The sequence below is a fragment of the Thermobia domestica genome, chromosome 2 (genome assembly GCF_964235325.1).
Source record: "Thermobia domestica chromosome 2, izTheDome1.hap1.1, whole genome shotgun sequence".
In the NCBI taxonomy this organism is placed as follows: Eukaryota; Metazoa; Arthropoda; class Insecta; order Zygentoma; family Lepismatidae; genus Thermobia; species Thermobia domestica.
In genome coordinates, this window is record NC_137455.1 from 312,037,778 (window position 1) to 312,059,248 (window position 21,471).

General features: G+C 35.1%; 1 protein-coding gene across 1 annotated transcript in view; it reads right to left on the reverse strand.

The window, feature by feature from the left end:
- The window catches only part of LOC145678624 (uncharacterized), an 86,262-nt gene that overhangs the window by 56,197 nt on the left and 8,594 nt on the right, over window positions 1-21,471 (reverse strand). Inside the window, exons 2-3 of the mRNA XM_081748980.1 lie at window positions 8,928-9,038; window positions 663-858 (exon numbers count right to left, since the gene is read on the reverse strand). Coding sequence (XP_081605106.1) covers window positions 663-858; window positions 8,928-9,038 — 307 coding nt within the window. The remainder of the gene's footprint in view (window positions 1-662; window positions 859-8,927; window positions 9,039-21,471) is intronic.

Genomic DNA, 21,471 nt, shown 5'->3' on the forward strand with positions numbered 1-21,471 from the left:
GGAGTTGCAACCCAACTTCTCATTATTACTGTCTGGGGTGCCCAATCTCAACTTTATCGGTGCATGAAAATTCAAGATATTGTAATTTCAATTTTATTATTTGTATAACTTTAAACTTGCAGAAAAAAAGTGCGACATAAAAGCTCAAGAGGGATACTTTTCTCCTTATTTGGAGAAAGCTCTCAAATATTTGGTTGAGAAATCCAATCTGAGCTAAGTTTTCACAATTAAACAAATAAGTAACTTCTTCGAGTATATTATAAATATACCATGGCAATAAAATTACTTTATTTACAAAACCTTTCCTTTACTGTTCCAGTTGAAAAACTGTTTCCTGTAAAAATATTTGATATAGAAAAGTTTCATGTTTACGCTTCTAATGCCCGTGCTTTCTACAACGCGTGGCATAAAGACAAATCTCAAGTAGAGGTGCAAATCACTGGATAAAATCCTAAAGGCCTGCACGAGAATTCAACTTATTATGTGCCGGGTAGCATACTAACAAAAAACTTTGCGGTGACTACAAAGGTACCTAGCCATTTGCTTACATTTCTTTCTAACCATTATCACTGCTTACAATACTGTGATATTTAACTTACATGTAGTTTAATTTTGTGTTTGCAGTGTATGGGACAAGGAGAGTGGTATTCCTACACTCTTACCTTTGTCATTTGTAAAACCACCGTGTTCTTGTTTTGGCCAACATGACTGTGATTCCTCCTCAGTTTCAAGTAACTTTTGTAAAGACAAGTCCTGTCTTGCAGTTACAGTTTGTTTCTGAATTACAGCTTCTTCATGTTTTTCACTGGGTTCCCATCTATTGTGAACAAATAAGTTATCACATTGTTGCAGTAGCAGCTAGTGAGAAACAACATTATCATGATTAGTTACAAAACACATTTAAAATTTTATTACAGAACATGGGACGCGGATATTGTTGCCTAGACTATGCATGAATATGTTTCTGACTATTATCTGTAAGTCAGAAACATATTGACGTTAAAGGCGATACCTAAATTTTATTAAATACGTTATAAAGAATAATACACTTATCCTTTATGATATTCAATATTTTGAATGAACTCTACAGAAATAAATGTACGCCCGATCCACACTTCATTGAGAATGTTCCAAATGTATTCATTCACCCCTTTCTTAAGGTCACCTCTTTTTGAAATTTTCATGTATAATGGAAACATTGCAAATTTACATAATAAGTTATTCAGACGTTACAGAATGATAGTAAATAACTAACAAATACTGTTAAATCTTTTCTTATAGCCCACACATCTGTACACATTTATGACAGTGGATGCACAGAAGCCTGCACTTCCGAACAAATGAACTTCAGCAATGCACAGGATATGTTCTTCCCTGATTACTTCGTTCCTTTCTCGAGATATGTATTGGTTTTACTTCTACTCTCCTTGACTAACTATTCAGGAGAAAGCTGAAAGCTTGGAAGTACAAATTTAAAGTGAAATGATTAGTCATATTGTTATGTGCGCCCTCAAAGCATCTGCAGTTCACTGTTATCATGAAACATGAAGCAGGAACCATGGAAATCTTAAGCATTTTTTAAAAAAAAATCTTACCATATCTTAATTACACTATGCAACACTCATTTTGTCCTTGTCTTATAATAGTGATTTCCTGTATTGTTACCTTGAAAGTAACTACAGAAGGTGTCTCTTTTCCCTAAAGCTTCGCTTATATAAGCAGTAACGTCGAAAATATGGAATCTGTTCTATATTAATGAATTTATATGCGCATTTTAAAACGTTTGATGCGTTAAGTTGCATTTAAATTTGATTGAAGAATCTGCCTACACTGAGAGATTCGCGTTAGAATCAACATGCATCGGGCAGAGTGTTTTAAGGCTATTCGTAAGTATTTAAAGGTATGTGTATATACAGGATGCCCCAAAAGTAGGTATATATCCCTGCATTGATTAAGTGTAGCAGTCTAGTTTATGGGTGTATTTGCTTCGACTCTTCCAAGCTTAAGATGTAAGTAAAAATACATTAAGAACAAATAATAAAGAAACTAAGTCTACCTGATGGCTAACAATAAGAAATGATATAAAATGCAATGAGCTGATGAGTACGGTACTACATACATACTTTTGAGCCACTCTGTATATTTATAACCCTAGAATATCCTGTCATACTATAATTGTGTCACAGCATGTATTTCTTATTAAACATTGCAGATATGAACTACTAATAGACAACCCTACTATCCCAACCAAATAGATTTGAATTATCTTATTCGAGATCTAAGTCTGAGTAAAAATGGTGTGTACAATAGTGGAACATAGTTGATAAATCAGTAAACGCAACAGCTCAAAAGAGACGGCACGAAAAGTTTTCCAAATATTTTTTGTATCAAAGCTAGATGGTGTTTATAAGTGTTTATGCTTTACAGATACCCTGCATTCTGAAAGCGTGGCGTTTGTTTATAGACGCTCGTCTAGAAGTCTCAAGGATGTGCATCTGCACAATGGGAATAAGCACCTCTCTATTCCTGTGATTCATTCCGTCTCTATGGAGAAAAACTTTAACAGCTTCAGGACCTTATCGGACAATTTAGAATATATAAAATATGGATTACAAGTAATAGGGGACATCAAAATTATTGCCTTACTCATGGGTTAGCAAGGCGGTTTCACCAAATTCCCGTCTTGTCTTTGTTTGTGAGACAGTAGTGACACCGAGTCTCACTACCGGAGAAAGTACTGGCCACAACGGAAGGAGTACACTGTTAGGACATATAACGTAAAATAGAGCCACTTGTTGACCCTAAAATGGTATTGTTACCACCTCTACACATTAAACTTGGCATTATCAAGCAATCTGTGAAAGCTTTGAATAGAGATACTGACACACTCAAGTTTTTACAAGACATGTTTCCGCAGCTATCTCGTGCTAAGATGGAGGCTGGAGTGTTTATAGGACCGCAAGTGATGATAATGATCCAGTCCACTGAATTCTCCACGTTGCTAACTGAGATTGAAAAAGAAGTCTGGAGCAATTGTGAGGCAGTCGTTTAGAGTTTCTTAGGATATTACAGAGCTGAAAATTATGTGGAACTTTTGAACACGGTGACAAACTATGGCGAAACGGGTTGTAGGATGTCACGTAAGTTACACATTCTTGCTTCTCATTTGGACAGTTTTAAGGAAAATATGGGTACAGAGGAACAATGTGAGCGCTTTCACCAAGACTTCATGACTTCGAACGCGGTTAGCAAGGACAATATAATGAACATGATGAGAAATTACATCTGGGGGCTAATTCATGGGGGGTATGCATCAATGAAAATGTAGGAAAAGGACACATTTCTAAGGTATGCACAGGTGCACATGGATATCTATCATGGTCGCACGAAGAGAGCAGCTCACGACAATGTATACGTAAAATAGCAAACCATGTATCCGCATCTCAGGAGGTTGCAAGTCTACGGAATTCGGTCTTCGCGACCCTTCCAGCTGAGTTTCTCCACCCACTCGCGGCTGTGAAGATTTTTTTCAGGGTGGCCAGTCTTATATATACGAACACATGACTAACTCTATTTCTTGAAATGGAAGGGTCTTAGAGAAAACGAAGCAAAGGATGTAGTGTTAGGTGTGTGCATTGTCCATTCTCAACATGGCATTTGACACAATCTGTTTCACATTTATCACATGGTTCACATTTGTGAAGAATACTCTCATTTCACAATAATTTAGAACTTGTTTTAAGTCCTCCCAGTGAACTTTTTAAAGTGTGTATCCATTTGTGCTTCAAGATAAAGGATTATCTTGTCACTTATTGACAATTCATCCATAAAATGTATCCTACAATATAGATAAACTAAGAATACTAACTGCAACTTTTTCGTTTCACTTGACTGAGATCCCGCCTCATGTTGGATACCAAATGCCCAAACTCTTCCTGTTTTACTTTTTCATATCAGACAAATACTGGGACCTGCACTAGAAAAGCTTGAGCCACTTTCTTCCTCATTTTATGTCATAAAATAAAAACAGGTATTTGGACTTGAGACAAAAGTATACGTGCAAGATGCCAACAAAGGAAACAATGTGAAGTCTAGTCTAGTGGCATTTTGATGTTGTCCAACAATCGCAAGTTTTTTCACCTTTCTACATATGAACTTATACATAAGGATATTAATTAATAATAATGTCCTCAGCTAAATCTATTATCCATAAAAGCATGTTCATCCTTTAATAAGTGAGCATTTTTAAAAAGTACTCTTAATTTGTCATTTATTTCCTATATCCGAATGTTAGTAAATATATAGTTTGTACGTTAAAGGGCATATATTTAGAGTATGGACAGAAATATCATTTGATTGTTACCTTTCTGTTTCTGCTCGAGTTTTTTTTTTTTTTTAAATTTCTGTTTTTACTAATCTTTCAGAATGTCTCATTAGTTTATTACTAAATTCTACTGCTTATTTGTATGCATGATAAGTATTTCTATTAATATGTATATAATTTTAATCAGTCTGAAATTTGTTCAGATTCCGAGTCAAATCTGATAAATTGCTCCTAAATTTGCCCTTAATAGCCAAACATAACTGCAACTGAAATGAATAATTTTGGGTCAAATCGGTCACGTTCGTAAGTTGTTGGATAGTTCTTTCATAACCGTAATTACAAGTATTTCGATCCGATACTAAAAAAGAAAGGAGGATATATTTTAACTTTGAGCAACCATTGGCAATTAGTTATTAAAATTTTGTTAACAAAACAATTTTTAAAAAAATGTTTGGAAAAACTTCCTTTAAAAACTGTAGGCAGCTGTTAGACGATAAGATAAAGATTTGTTGACAATTTCCTGTTTTGACCAATCAAAAGCAAACATTTGCATTCATATTTCAACTACATCCTATATTATGTATCCTAGTAACTACCCTTTCAGTTTTGTGAAAATTATCCCCATATTTGCATTTCCATCATTAATGTTCTTAAATACTGTAAGAAAGTTTTGGAAATTATAAAAATAACAGTTAATTCCTTTAGGTAATAAGCCATGATGATATTCTTCTTCAGGAAGAAAGTTACGAAATTAACAAACGGGTTATCACCAAGAAGGGCAGTAATCACAGATCCTGTCAAATTTTTAAGTTTAAAACTACTTTAAACTGAAATATACGAAAATAATACTACTACTAATAGTAATAATTTGTTTGAGTCGTGAATGCTAGCTGCAAGAAGTATAAATTCAATGGTGATGCGAGGTAAATTGATTTATAATTTTATTTTCTGGCTATGGAAGTACTGTCAAATAATTTGTATTTATTTTTCAAGCACTCTCTCCAGATTTTCCCTGTAGTCTAATAAATTAAACTATAGCAAAATGAGTAACATATTTACTCTCAAATACAATCTATTCATTGATAAGTTTTTCAAACGCGTCTTTTTTTTTTTTTTTTTTTCGTCCTTCATTCTAAAGACTAAGACGGAATTTTCTCTGCTCTTTAACTGCTGGCTAGCCATATGTCAGGTGTCACTGAAGCTTGATTTACAGCATCTCCTCCCTCCATATGATCAGAAGGGAGCATTTCTTTGGATTTCACACAAACATGGCATTCAGATATACCTGGCAACTCGGAGAAAAGCTATCGTAGAAGTTTTCAGAGGGTAACAGCTACATCCTCCTGTTCCCCGCTTCCTCACCCCGAACTTGTATTCTTCTCTGAAAGGGACATTATATTAAATATCAGACTAATATAGCAACCATGGGGATGCCCCCCCCCCCCTCCAAAAAGAAAGGCGCCCCAGATATCTATGTACCCAAGTTTTGTATTTAAGGAGTCTACTCTTTTCATGTTATAACAGGGGTGTTGAGGAACTTATTACCAAACCCCTTTAACTAATTTAAATGCAAAGTTTAATACATTTCATAGCGTTATCTGTTTTTGCAAACAAATCGATGTTAAACTTACAAAAGCGAAGTTTTATGAGAATTATGCACATTTTCGTAAATGTTCAATGAATATGATAAAGAAATCAACAATAGCAACCGAAGGACAAAAAAAATCGTTTAAAAGTGTTGCATAGTGTTATCCTTATTAAATACATTTTCATTTACTACTATTATTACTATTCAGAACTCCCCTATTCCATTGAAAATAAGGAGTAAAACTTTTGCATTTTTGTGAAAAAAAAAAAAAAAAAAAAAAAACAACAACTAAAATTCCAGTAAAATAAAGTTTTATTTCGCACCTTGTACTTATTAATAAAAATACGGAAAAATGGGTAGGGACCATAACAACCTCAAAACATCCGAAAGAATGGGGAATGGTAGGCCAGGTAAATGCACTAATACAATGGTACCTCGGTATACGTCTTTAATCGTTTTTAACCCTTGAACTTCTACCAAACAGAACGTATATCAAATGAATTTTTTCCATAAGAAATAAAGGGAAAATACTTAATTCGTACCCATGAAAAAAAATAATCCTATTTTTATTGGCACATTATCCGTACATTGATAGGATCGTATAAAATACGTATATTACTACTTAAAGCAGAGTAATCCTCACTCTGTTTATTGCCGCTCTTTTACGGGTGTACACTGTACTTACTCTAATGACGCCTGTGGATAGTCGTGCTTTGCTTCGAGAGAGGTAAGGAAGGTAGAGCCATTTCATGACTTATTCAAGTATCTACGCACATGAGTCATATTTCAAACAAAGGTTGTTGAGTTGAGTTGAGTTGAGTTGATTTTAGTTTAGCGTCCCGTTCAGCAGCGAGGCTATATGAGACGTGGACCTACTGATTAACATGGAATCCGAACCACATGAGCTCCCGCCGGGAATCGAACCCGGGTCTCCCAAGCCAAAAAAAAAAAAAAACAAAGGTTGTGTATGCAGGATAGTAAACTGATAATGACTTTGCCATATAAGATCACGGCACATGCGAAGAAATGTTAAAAGAAGATAATAATTTGGTTAGTTGCTATTAGTTTGTTGATTTTGACATTTGATTTGGAACCCGCTATGTAACTGGTTATGTGTGGTTCCAGTTAGGTTATGTAATGGTTGGGTAGTTATGAATTGTAAGAATTCAAGTCTGGGTGTGTCAGCCATGGTAATTGCTCATCGTAATGTATATATATATATCCGGCAGTATTAAGATTTGTGCGTGTGAGCCACATTAGAATAAGTTTACGTTTTAAAGTTATCAGTGTACAAAGCAAAATTTTTCGTGTCCAAACCGAACGTATACTAAGTTAGACTTATTCCAACGCAGATGTATACCGAGGTACTCTAACACACATACATCTTTTAGATTTTGTTAAGATTAACTAACATTTACTTATTATGTGCCCTGGAAATCATAAAAGGATTGAATTTTATGAAACGGATGTTAATAGTAACATCGTAGATTGTTTTTGCATTTGTATCACAAGTTGTGAGTTAGTTTGTGTAGTGATTACCAACATTTTTTGTAACTTGCTAATGGATGCAATAGAATACATACCAATGAATTATATATTTAACTTACCTCTGTCTCCTTCTGTATCTAGTAGATAATATCTGTTAATCGTTGTGAATAATTTCGGACCTTGTTAGATCCTATTTCAACATCTGCTACTTCTATAAACTTGATTTTTTTCATTTCTAACGTTGCTATCCTGTAATACTTTCCATTGTATAAGCTTTACTTTTTATAGACTTAAATTTGATTAAAACTATTCCCTGAGCAAAACAAGGTAATTATTGTAAAAAATATTAACGTGCAACAGTTTCGTCAACTATTTGCTATCGCCAACAACTAGACAGTGTCTGATGAAGCTGGCGAAACTGTTACACGTTAATAATTTTGACAATAAACGTAATGTTTTGCTCGGCTCGGCAAGTCACATTTAAGTTCTTACCCTGTAAAAATTATAAAAGCCCAAAATTATCTGAGGAAAAAAAAAAAAAAAAATAGAAGATTACTCGTAGATATTTAAATATCTGGAACAAAATGGATAATTGGCGTTACTACAAAATTGAAATAGGAATAAGTAATTTCTAAAGCATTTTCATTTCAAAAGTTAGATTTTCGGAAAGATGAATGCGATGTGTTAATTAAGTGTTTATAAACATTTAAAACTTGAAAAACAGCTCTGATTTTATAGAAATAAACAATAAATGTTAATCACAGATTATATCAGTTAATAATAATAATAATTAATAAAATAAAATAAATAAATAAACGGAGGAGTTTTTTCATCTTTAAATATAGGAGGATGTGGATAAAATCAGCTACGATTTCTTAAGGAAAATAGTTGGAGAATTACGAGTAATACTTAAGTTATTTGTTTCCTAGATGATTCTGGGCTTTTGTAAGTTTTACAGGGCAACAATATTAGAAATGAAATAAATTCAAGTTTGCAGCTGTAAGAGGTGCTGAAAATGGATTCAATGAGGTCCGAAATTATTCACAAGAATTTGCAGATATTTAATTTAAGAGATACAGAAGCAAGCTAATTATAATTTCAGTAACTTCTACCAAGTTTAGCGTTTTCTGTAAAATATGAACTAAGTTGGATATGACATGAAAATATTTGTGAAGCTGAAGCTCTGATGGAAGTATAGAATGAAATAGTATGTTTGGTATTGAGGACGTTACAGACTGAGACCAGAATGAGACTAATCGGCAAGATTTAACTAATTATTATTAAACAATTTGGACTACCTGGTGATGCTGTTGTGGTCCACATATTCAGCAACATAAACTTTCGCCACGGATTTTCCGTTTAACCGACAAAATTATTCCTACATCTTGTTGCTTCTCTTTTGTAGACACGAACTACACCAACATTTATCGTCAACTTTACACTAACTGCGAAATTGCAAAATAGGGAGAGGGAGGCAGAAAACAGAGTGTACCACTTTTCAATCTTTGTAATTAAAATAACACATACCTTCAAGTCTTCCAACAGTTTTTGAAAACTGTACCATAATCCTTCTTCCAATGATGATACGCCATATAAATAAGTAAAACAGTAGCTCTCCAAAATTTTAGCATCTTTTAACTGAAAAAAAAAATATATATATTAGATATCGGCGTCGGCTTTGGTTCTTAATCCCATAATTTACACAAGGAAACTATTTTTAATTGTTTGAATTAGTTAACATGCATTCAGTAGTCAAAATAATAAACTGATAAGAAAGACGCTAAATGTTAGATTGAAGGGAACTCCAGACATGAACTTCCGTTTATCAGCTAGAAGCTCTCCAATTGACATACTTACCGTCGTGGCTAAGCGGTTAGTGTACTTGCCTTTGGCGTGGAAGACTCGGGTTCGATTCCTGGAAGTAACTCATGTGGTTCGCATGTCACGTTAAGCTGTAGGGCCACGTTTCATACAACTTAGTTGCTGAAAGAGACGCCAAGATCAAATCAAATCAAATTGAGCTACCCGCCGCACGGGAAGCTGTGAATATAAAAGTGGACATTATTTGACTATTGTGTAAAAAAAAAAAAAAAAAAAAAAAAAAAACCTTTTTTCCCTTTTAGAAGCGAAACTGTCTAAAACGCTGCAACACATGCTTACTCATTTTTAATTGTGAGTTTATATATTGAATTTCACGCCTCTATCTTATACGAACACATACATTAAGAATTTTCTAAATAAAGAATCGATAATTATAATACTTGAAATTATCCTCTTTAGAAGTCGAAGTGTAAAAAGGCTGAAACATGTTTTCGATTAATTTCAATTAGGAGTTTTTGTATCAGGTTTCTTACTGCCAACTTAAACGAACAGTCACATAGTTTTCGGAAATTTGAATATTATAAAAATGGTCCCCTTTTCCCATTAGAAGCGGAATTGTCGAAACATGTATTCTCTTTCTTTGATTAAGAGTTTAATTCTGAATTCCACACATTTAATATACATATTTAGTGAATATACATATTTAACAGTTACACAATAAAAAAAAAAATATATATTTTTACGATAGAAACTGCACACTTTCCCGTACTTAAGAGCGGAATTTTTTAAAAATACTGATACACAAACTCAGTTACTTTTAATGGGAAGCTCATATGGCAAGTCTTACCTTTTTAGTGTGATATATTTTATTCTTGGAAAAAAGATCTGAACCTTCTTTAACCACGCTTAAGATATGTATTTAAAAAATCCTTTCTTATTACTTGTTTTCATCGTAAGGAAGTTACCTGTCGAAATTCTGTTTCTAGCTGTAGTAGTATGGCCTTTATCTGCACGAATGAGTCACTTTTACACAACAATATAGATAGGAAAGGAAAAACTCCAAAACCGCGTCAACACATCATAATTACGAATTTTCCAAATGCAATAATTAGTGCAATATTGAACAATAGCATAGCCAGAAATATATCATGGAATTTAAAATGTCCAGACTGTTATACTTATTGATAAAGTTGGTACCTATTATTATAATAATTATTACTGGAACCCAGTTTCCACATTATCATATATAGCCTTCAAAATAAGAGGAAATCTCACAACAGCGAAAGGCAGGTAGCAGTATGTCTGACAACAGAGAATTAAAGCTCATTTTTGTAATTGGTGAAGATCGACTTCACAAGGCAGCAGCAAGAGTAACTAGACTGTACTGTTCCTACCTATTTTTTACTTTGCATGAATTTCAGTAAGCCTGTACGTAGACAATATTGGCCCTACTTTTTTTTTTTTTTTTTTTTTTTTTACTGCCTGTATGATTTAAATTGTCTTACCTTCCTTTTATCAATTATATGTTATTCGCTCTTTACTAAAGAAAGACTTATATTACTGTACATTATTACGGAAAAATAAACATTGGTATATTTCCTATCTCCCTCTCCCCCTTTTCCGATTAGGAGTATGAACTGTCTGTACATTTTGCTTTGGAAAGGTGGCAACTGTAAGGATATCCGGATGGAAAAGTCGTAAATAGGTTTAAAAGTTGTGAAGGTGTTATCACTATATTTGTTGTAATTATTATCTTGCTCCGAAACATTTCATCTACACAATTACAAAGATTAACCATGGCACATTTTCACCGGCACTGAATGTTTCCTGTGGATTCCAAAAATATGAGCTTAAAATGATATGGAACTTAAAATGGCCATATTTACATTGACTTATACATACATATTATAATGAAAGAAAGAACTGCAATTTTTGTTTGAATTTCCGAGTTAGGTGTTGCAGAAGGTGGCCAGAAAGATGAGAACCTAACCTGACCTGCCATACCCTAATACGCCTCTACTAACTTTAATTCGTTATTAAAAAGCTAATATTGTACACAGCTGGCCCCTATCTCTAACACAACAGTCAAATTCCCAAAAGAAAGAACTTTAAACAGAAAAATATTTCTTAAAAAGTAAGATAATGGAACACAAGTACTATCCCAGTTTAGGGACACCTACATGAATTCAAGTAATACATACTTCTTTCATCAAGAAATGCACTGCTAGTACTGTATGAATTATTTCTTGAACTTCCAGGTACCCTAGGTGGAGATTTACTATAGGAGGACTAAACAATATAAATACAATGTCGTTGGGGCCGCGGTGGCTCAGTGGTAGAGCGTTCACCTCTGGTGCTTGGGGTCCCGGGTTCGATCCCAGCCCCCGCCAAGTGAACTTTGTGGTGAACAAACACCGTGTGCGTGGGTTTTCTCGGGGTTCTCCCGTTTCCTCCCACTTTCTTCATTCCACCATTTCATTCATTTCTCATTATCACCGTCTCCTTTAGCCTAACCGGCATATCCGTGGAACGTAAAACTCACAGATTTCATTTTTTTTTTTTTAAATACAATGTCCGGACATATGCTATAAAAACTACAGTGCAAAAAAATACCATTTGTGCTAGCCCTCTGTTTCATTTTCTTAAAAATTTAGGACATTGCGTAATGGGAAGCCAATGTTCTTATTACTAATGTTCTTAGTATGTGCATACTGTTGTATTTCTACATCGTTGCTCTAAGAGAATACCAAGTGGAGTCAACGCCTGGTACCTGCTTAATATTTCTGGTACTGTTTGTATAGTGAAGGGAAGGCACGTGTCCTGCTGTTTTCAAACGTCAAGCTGCAGGTATGTTGTATCTTTTCTTTAGCTTTTGATGATATTTTGAAAGCGAAGGTAACGATCAAAGTATGAAATATGATCTCTAGATGTTATTGGGAAGCAAATACACATTCACCAGAACTATAATTGCACAATAACCCCTTCAGCACTATGCAAGTGACTGGAATATTCTTTCTCTTCCTTCACAGGAACAATAGATTCAAAGACGTTCTACGAAATAGGTGCGAGGAAGCGTACTGCAAGAAAGGACATTCCTCTGATAGCGATGATGATGGTCTTTTATAAAGTGATGATGAATGTAAGTCTACTTTTTCCAATAATATATGCAATGTCACCAAATATAAAGTTCAGTCATGAAGAGAAAAACTATGCGGAGGCATTTCTTGTATTTATGTATTTCAGACATCCATGGGTCGGCATGGAATGGGGTATGCGTTGTAGCCAGGGAAGACTCCTCCCCTCCAAATTTTATTGCACATTATAACAAATTATTTTTATCACATAAATAGTTGATATCGTGGCTCATGCTCACCGAATTTTTTTCCCCTCACCTGACATCAGGGGATACGATGCGGGGAGATGTCGGCCAATGCAAACTTTGATAGTACCATCATGGCATTTGAATGATGTGCCTAAGGAAAGTCTGCCAGGCTGAGGCTGGTCCATTCCTATAATAATGATATACAACTGTATTTATAGTGCAAAAATAGTCGTGAAAACCTAAACTGACTAAACATGTGTTTACGTAATAGTTGTCTCTCTCTCATTAGATAAAAATAAAGGAAAATGAATTATGAAACGCCAAATTTTAGTCGTGACGAAATAATGAATTCAAAAAAAACAGTAACTAATAATTTTTTCCCCACTATACGTCCCACATATGAAAAATGTGAAATTTATGTCAATGTCAAATAAACTTCCAGTCGGTTTGTGTAATTTGATGTCATGCTGATGTATGTCATTTTTATACCGTAAATATCTACAGTTTACTAAAATATAAGCTCTTTTCTTGATTTCAGTGTTACTCTCTGATGTGCAAGATGATGTAGCATGCAAAGAGAGTAATGTCAGTACCATACAAGATGACGAACCTACGGCAACAGAAGCAGGTTCCTCGAGTCAACACTCAGTTACAATGGGTTACAGGTACGCTGAATAAAACAGAGGAGGAAACTAAGTTCACTAGAATTAGCAGCCTTACATCGGAATTACGTAACGTCCAAACACTTTAAGAATTTTTCACACCTGATCTAATTACGCAGATAGCAGAACAGTCAGTGCTATACTGTTTAGTGTAGGACTGCAAAACTTGTGGAAATGGATCGTCCAGATATTGTAGGCTTTATTGGTCTCTTCTGTGGATCTCCTTGGTACGAGTCCCCAGAACAAGGGCTTATTGGAATCCTAAATTTAGTGTGTTCCAAATTGCACATTTGATGCCAGTGAACCTTTGGGAGGAAATCAAAATGTTTATTCATTTCAATTTTAATGATCAGCAAGTACAAAGAGACAACTCCAAAGTATGATAGGGTTTTCAAACTTAGACTTGTATTTGATAATGTAAATAAACAGTGCCTTGCTATTCCTTTCAAAGAGAATATAAGGGTAGAAGAATAAGTATGTCCGTACAAGGGGAAGGGGGCATATTAAAACAGTACAATCCTAGTAAAGCAAATAGGTGGGACTACAATATTTATGCTTTGCGTGGTATTTCGGAGTTGATGTCTAGGTTTGAACTGTATACAGGCAAAGAGAATGTTACTGTTAAGGGTTTTCCTCATTTAGGGTCAAGGAGTAATATCGTACTCAGACTGACCAACGAAATACGAACCACAAAGTTTATTTTGACAATTATTTCAACAGTACGAAACTTGAAATGTTCTTATAAGGAGAAAGCAGACTTTGGCAAATGAACTTCGGGGCCATTTTTTGCAAGGTGATAGTGCACCTTTAAAGCGTTCATATTACAAACTGGGAGAGCGCAATGGTCTAATATGGCAGAGAAAAAGCGTCTTAAAGTTTTCGACTCTCCGCATATGTCGTACGTTGCTCAGATTTATCAAGTGACGACATGCCAGAATCAATAGCATCTGTGACTCACGTGCTAAGGGTCATGGGTTCGATTCCCTTTGGAGTCAACTTTTTTGTTTTTTACTTCAACAAATAAAGTACCCACTTGTAGCTACAAGTCAAATGTTAATTCACCATTTGCTTATAATGAATTAAAAACAATAAAAATCATTTGTAAAATCTTTCAATATTCATGTTAACTAGCAACGAAATGTAATCTATTTCGTAAATATATTGATACCACGAGTTAAATTATGGTTACCACAGTCGTTGTATAAAAAATGTTCTTGACGCTTCGTGTCTACATCTGTTGACAGTTTGTGTGTATTACAAGCACTGGCGCAAATAGCACGGGGGCATGAGGGGGAGATGTCTCCTCCAATCTTGGAACTGAGAGACTGTTCCCCCGCAATAATCCGATTTGAAATTTTTTTTTTGGGGGGAGGAGAAATATGATGATTTGTGTCCGATTGCCACAAAGGAAAGAGAGATGAAATTGATATCCCTCCAGAATAAGTCTCAAATGTGCCCGCCTCCCAATGTTGAGAACAACTCTGCTCCCCTTATCCTCCACAGTATTGTTTTTCAACTTCGTAAATATTTTGAACATCGCTTTAAAAAGTATGAGAACGGTCTTACCCGTCCTCCTCCCCAATGTTGGAGACAGATTTTTGCCGCTTATTACATGATGGAGGAAATCTCCTTTGGTTATAGTAACATCCAGTATTACCAAGGGGGATTCCTTTTCATCCCCCTTGTAATTCTCACACTGTCAACAGATGTAGACACGAAGCGTCAAGAACATTTTGTACACAACGACTGTGGTAACCATAATATAACTCGTGATATCAATATATTTACGAAATAGATTAAATTTCGTTGCCAGTTAACATAGACATTGAAAGATTTTATAAATGATCTGATATTTCCATTGTTTTAATTCATTATAAACATATGGTGAATTAATATTTTACTTGTAGTTACAAGTGGATATTTTATTTGTTGAAGTAAGAAACAAAAAACGTTGACTCCAAGGGGAATCGAACCAGTGACCCTTGACAAGTGAGTCACATATCTTACTGATTCTGCCATGCCGTCACTTGATAAATCTGCGCAACGTACGACGTTGCGGCGAGTCGAAAACTTTAAGACGCTTTTTTCTCTGCTATATTAGGCCATTGCGCTCTCCCAGTTTGTAATATGAACATTTTAAATGTGCACTATCGCCTTGCAAAAAATGGCCCCGAAGTTCATTTACCGAAATCTGCTTTCTCCTTGTTAGCTACACAGGGAATTTTGTTGGTAGGCACTGTAAGAATGAACATGCTTCCTGGATGTAATTTACTACCCGAAAGGACATGAAGAAGAGAGGAAGAGGATCGTGTCAAGAAAAGATTGCAAAGCAAGATAACGTGGAGATGTCTTGTGTGAGGTGGTACGATAACAGAGCAATTACTTTGTTGTCTATTTTTGTTGGCAGCCAGCCCATTGGAAGTGCAAGAAGATGGTTCTCCTCACAGGGTTTGAAAAAAACCCGGGTTTTTTTGAAAAAGCCCAACACACCTGGGCCCATGTGGGTTTTTTCGGGTATTTTCGGGTTTAATCGGGTTTTTTCGGGTTTAATTGGGTTTTTTCGACATATTTCAATGTCTTTGGGGTAAAAGTGTTAAAATGTGATTTATATTTCAAGATTATCATTGTCACAACTTGCAACAATTTTCTATTCACTGCTGTTTTGAAAAAATGGCTGCCATTTTGAAATTTTATATTAGATAGCCGCCAAAATATATACATCTAATTTAGAATGTCTCGTGCTTATATTCTAAAAAAATTCACCTTAAAAGACCGAAAATTGAACTTTGTAGCGTGGATAGCCGCTATTTTTTTTAAAGCCACCATTTTGAAATTGTACGTTGGTATGCCGCCAAAATCTATACTGGAAATATAATGTGTCTCTTGCTTGTGCCCTGAAAATTTAAACTTAAAGCATCGAAGGTGGTACCCTGTTGTATGTGTGGTACAGGCAGACGAACGAACAAATGTAGATCGAATCATCCCAGAAGCCATGGGCGGCGATTAGGGGGGGCAAAGGGGGGCAGTTGCCCCCCACTTTTCTGAAATGGCCTATTAATGTATATAGTTTTAACTAAGGAAATCCGTATATTAACATTGATATACAAATATTCAGATCATGTCTTGCCCCCCCACTTTTAACGATCAATCGCCGCCACTGCCAGAAGCCTCAGTGACGTTTGCCAAATATGAACACCAAATATATTAATTTAACAGCGTAAAATAAATGGTTTTATTTGAAAGTCACTTTCGATATTTTGTGCGTTCAATTAGGTGTTATTCCCGAGCATTTGTTGCAAGACATTTCTTTCCAGAAAATTAATTTAAAACAATTAACAAAGATATAATTCATATCTTATAAAGTAAATGTTTCAAAATGTCTTAAATGAAATTAAATATCTTCCAGCGTAAAATAAATAGTTTTATTGTTGAAGTATTCAGTTCCGATGCTTTGTGCGTTCAATTGCGGGAATTTCCCGAACATTTCTTTCGCGATTCCCCCCCCCCCTCTCGAAAATGCAGGTTTCTTTACTGTACATCAAAACTTCCACTAGTACGGAAGTTTGAATTCAGCACTGCAAGTAGTAAGTGTTACGTAGTTTTCGGAACTCTGAGCATTAAGCTTTCTAAATTGGACAAAAATTTTCACGCCATTGTTGGAGTTGAATCTAAAGAATGCTTATTTGAAGAATACCAACAAATAACTGAACTAAACTGTTATTGTTGGAAAACTAAATTTTACTGAATACTTGTGCTACCATCAAAAGTAAGAAATAATACTAATAGTTTTACTAATGCACTACATATTTACTGGTAGTACCGGCACATATGGCTTTAAACTCGTCAAACGTAGGGAGGACCGGGGCACGTTGTCACAGTAGCAATTCTGAAAAAAGCGAAAACATTAGCGCGCCGGTGCTGTTTTCTTGTTTACTTACTAGATATCACTACTAACTGAGCTCGTTTGGAGATGCGCGGGAACAACGGTGCTGCATCAGTTGAACTTTGTGGGTTTTCAGTGCCGGAATGTAAATTTTCCGAGTCCTGAAATTGCTGTTTTGTGTGTTCGTAAAAACGGTAGAAGCAAATATTTTTGTGTGTGTTATGTAGGTTACAAATAGCTTCATAATGTGCTACTTTGAATGCGCCTAATCTTGTCGTTTAGTATAGATAATTTGTAAAAAGAGTAATGGCGATGCGTGGGGCAAGTTGTCACAAATAAGAAGGGGCATGTTGTCACTGTGACAATGTGCCCCACTGTGTGTTATGTATGATACAAACGATAGGGTTATCTCTGTTTCGCAAACGGTGAGAATATACAAAAAGAAAAACAGAGAGAGAAGCACCACCAATGGAAGATCTACTGGTTGCAGCAAGAGCTACGAAAAGAAATAACAACCTCATATCAATACGTAGGCCTAAAGCTGCTAAAGAATTTCATGTCCACTACAGAATATTGGCAAGATTCTCTGCACTTGTTACAGATGGCGAACTACAGTCGGCCAATTCCAATTTACATTAGGTTACTCTTCGTAATACTAGGAAGAATTACTAGTATCATACCAAAAGAAGCTTCGCACATATAATTTGGACTCACTACAAAAGAGGTTCGCGATTTGGCTTACAACTACGCAAAAGCGCTAGGATTGAAATGCTCATAGTCGTGGAATGAAAAGGCCATTGCTGGCCCAGACTGGTATCCGGTATTTCTGAAAAGACATGGTGATCTTGCTATAAGAACTCCAAGGAAGTAGTTTTGCACCTATAAATAATGTCAAGGAAGGTCCAAAGAAGATTACGATTCTTCCTCAGAGGACGACGATACATTGTGTTTAGTTTATGGCGATCCATACAGTGCGAGTACATGTAGCGAGAAGTGGATTCAGTGCATTCGATGTACGGAATCAGCCTATGAAAACTGAGGGAAGCAGAACTTGTTTTACGTGTGTATTAACTGTGACTCTGACGATGACCTCCAGATATGATACTTTGTAGAAGCAAAAGGATAAACATTTTCAAACTAGTGTGCGGTGCGTACTAATAAAACGCAACTAAACTTCGTAATAATATTTACTCCTCTTCTAGCTATACAGTAGTCCTATCAGAGGAATTCTTTGCAATTCTTAAACTACAATCAGAAACAACTTAAATGCAATTGGTTAATTTTGTGTTGGCCTATTGGAGATGTAGGCTATGATTTGATAATTTCGTCATTTTGTTATGACCTTACAGTTTGTAGTTTTGATTCCTTAGCTATGAGTTAGTTCTGTTTTCATGGCCGTTTTGGTTTTCCTACAAAGCTTGATGTAACAATAAATCTTTTAGGTTGAGAAAATATAAGCTATGGAGCCCAACGCAGATATGACAATTTTAAGAGTGGTTCAATATTGATTCAACAATCACAAGGTCCCCCTATTTTTTACCTTTTTAACTAATATAGTTTCCACTTTCATTTAATTATGTTTTGATTCTCTTTCAGACGCTAAGTATTTTATGCTGGTAACATTTATAATCTTTTTGCATTAGTAATAGTTGCATTAATAATATCTACCAATTTCTGGAAAGTGCCACTAGAATAACATGTGACAATTTGCCCCATATATTGTGACAACTTACCACGAATATGGGGTACATTTTCACAACTGTATTGATCATAAAACATAGTACATAAGTCCAGTTCAGAGCGAGTTACATTGGACAGAGAAATATATGTTATGCACAAGATAATAAAGTATATGTATACTAAAAATTATAATTTTCGGCCTTAGACGAGCATCACAAGAAAATAAAACGTCAAAATTGTGACAATGTGCCCCGGTGTCCCCTATGAGGGATAACGTTCCTCGGTATAGCCGAGTCGGCGAGCACACTATTTACGGAAAGTATTTTCTAAAATATAAAATTGCATTTTTTCAAATAGGCTATAAGCATAATCAATACATTAATTTGTTATATAATTATCTCAAGCTAAGGTAAAGTTTTTTCATTTATTCAGCGCATTCAGAACTTTATAAAGGTCTTATGTAGAATGTTGTTGTATACCTTAACGTGAAAGTATTTAATTCGCCCGAGGAAAGTCCAAAATTTGATAAAAATCACTTTCAATCTGATCAACTTAGTTGTAGCAATAATATATTATCAAAAAGCTCAAAAACCCAGGTGGGTTTTAAAGTGGGTTTTTTCAGGTGGGTCCAACCCGAAAAAACCCGGTGGGTTTTTTCGGGCTGGGCCCACTTGGGCAAACCCTGTCTCCTCATCAAAAGAAATGAAATACATTGACTGCCCTCAAGTTGTGAAAGTGTACAACCATTTCATGGGTGGAGTTGACTTTATTGACTTGCTGCTTGGCCTGTACCAAATTAGGGTCAGAACGAAGAAATGGTACTTTCGTCTGTTTTCTCACATCCTTGATACATGTGTTGTCCATGCATGATTGTTATACAGACGTATTGAGAGAGAAAAGCGTACTCGGGAGAAAAATATACTGCAACTTTTTGAATTCAAATCTCAAATTGTAGTGTGTTTGTACAAATCGAACAAATGTGAGACATGTAAACGTGAAAGATCGATTCGAGAAGTAAAACAACTTGCAGCAAAACGTACGAAAGACCCTCCAACAGTCATGCCTCTTCCTGACATCTGATTGGATGGAGTAAGCCATTAGCCTGAGTGTGATGAAAACAAAGACGGTGTAAACTTCCAAAATTGTAAAAGGTTCTCAAAGATAAAGTGCGAGAAGTGTAGTGTGAATTTGTGTCTAAACATAAACTTCAAGTTATTCTTTACTATGTAACTACTTCACGTGTATGGCATACCCAGGACCTAAGACAATTGCATTTCTCACTGCTTTCTTACTATGTTTTCGAAAAGTCTAATCACTGTTTATTGAAATGGTATTTGTAGATATCAATTTAGTGTTAGCGTATTGTTGAATTACACCATATTTTTGATTTGTACGTTCTTTCCTGTAAGTAATCTATGTCCTTAGTTCAAAACAAATAAATCTAAGTTTCACGTCCCATGGTTATGCTGGAGAAGCTAAAGGAGGCGATGATGAGAAATGAATGCAATGGTGGAATGAAAAAAGTGAAAGGAAACGGGAGAAGCTCGAGAAAACGCACGAACACGGTGTTTGGCCACCACAAAGTTCACTTGGCGCGAGCTGGGGCCGAAACAGGGACCCCACGCACAAAAGGTGAACTCTACTACTGAGCCACCACCACGACCCCGTTCATTATGTTGAATTAGTTACTCTTGGGATATGCATGAACTTATATTTCATTATATTGTAAACGTGGTAAAGCTCGTCCTATATATTTTGTCATGTCATATTTTGATTACAATCATTAACAACTAGTGTTGTAAATAGAAAAAAAAAACCGTTCGTATTTTTCAGAAAAGTACGTTTTTTTTTAGAAAAAAAATTGCCTCTCGTTTTTTTCTAAATTTCGTTTTTTTTTTCAAATAGTCATTTGTAATGTATCTTGCATCATTTAAGTCTGAAGTATTTTTATGTATGTGTAATTACCATAAAATGCAACATAAATTAAACACTAGATACTGATACGGTACAAATATTTTACAATTTATATGAGTAGCGTACCTACTAATAAGCCGGGTTTCTGTACTGTTTCATCAATATCAACGAAGAAATAAAAGTATAAATGAACATTTGTTTTTTTCGTGAAAGTAGGTCTTTAATAAGTACAAAAATAATATCACGAACAGTATAAAATGCAAATAACTTGTCTAAAGGTAAAAACTCATACTAATTTGCCTACTAATATTTTTCTGAATATCATATATAAATAATTTGTCGACTAGATATATGATATGCATTGCTGGCTCTACCATATGTGCAACACGTGCATTTGCACTGGGCTGCAATATCTGTCACAAGTATTTTATTTAATTTAAATATTTCTTGTTGGACAGACAGACTTCATGATCATGGTAGCTAAATTTACTCTAAGCTGACCTTCTATTTGAATACTACTTTCATAAATTACGTTTAGGTCGCATTAGTTTAAGTCACATGATCAGTGCTAAAGCAAATGGTAAAATACATCCCAGAATAAATTGCTTGCTTGTTGTCAAATACAGGAACTCAATTCTCGAATGCCTGTCCCCTTTGGTTAGTTATCAAAGTTCTGATATGAAAGCTTCTCTTGTCTTTGTCGCAAATAAGATCGTTATCATGGAAGGTGGAAACACTTTTTTTAAAAATAATAATAATAACAGATGTAGAAGGAAAATCAAGAAATAA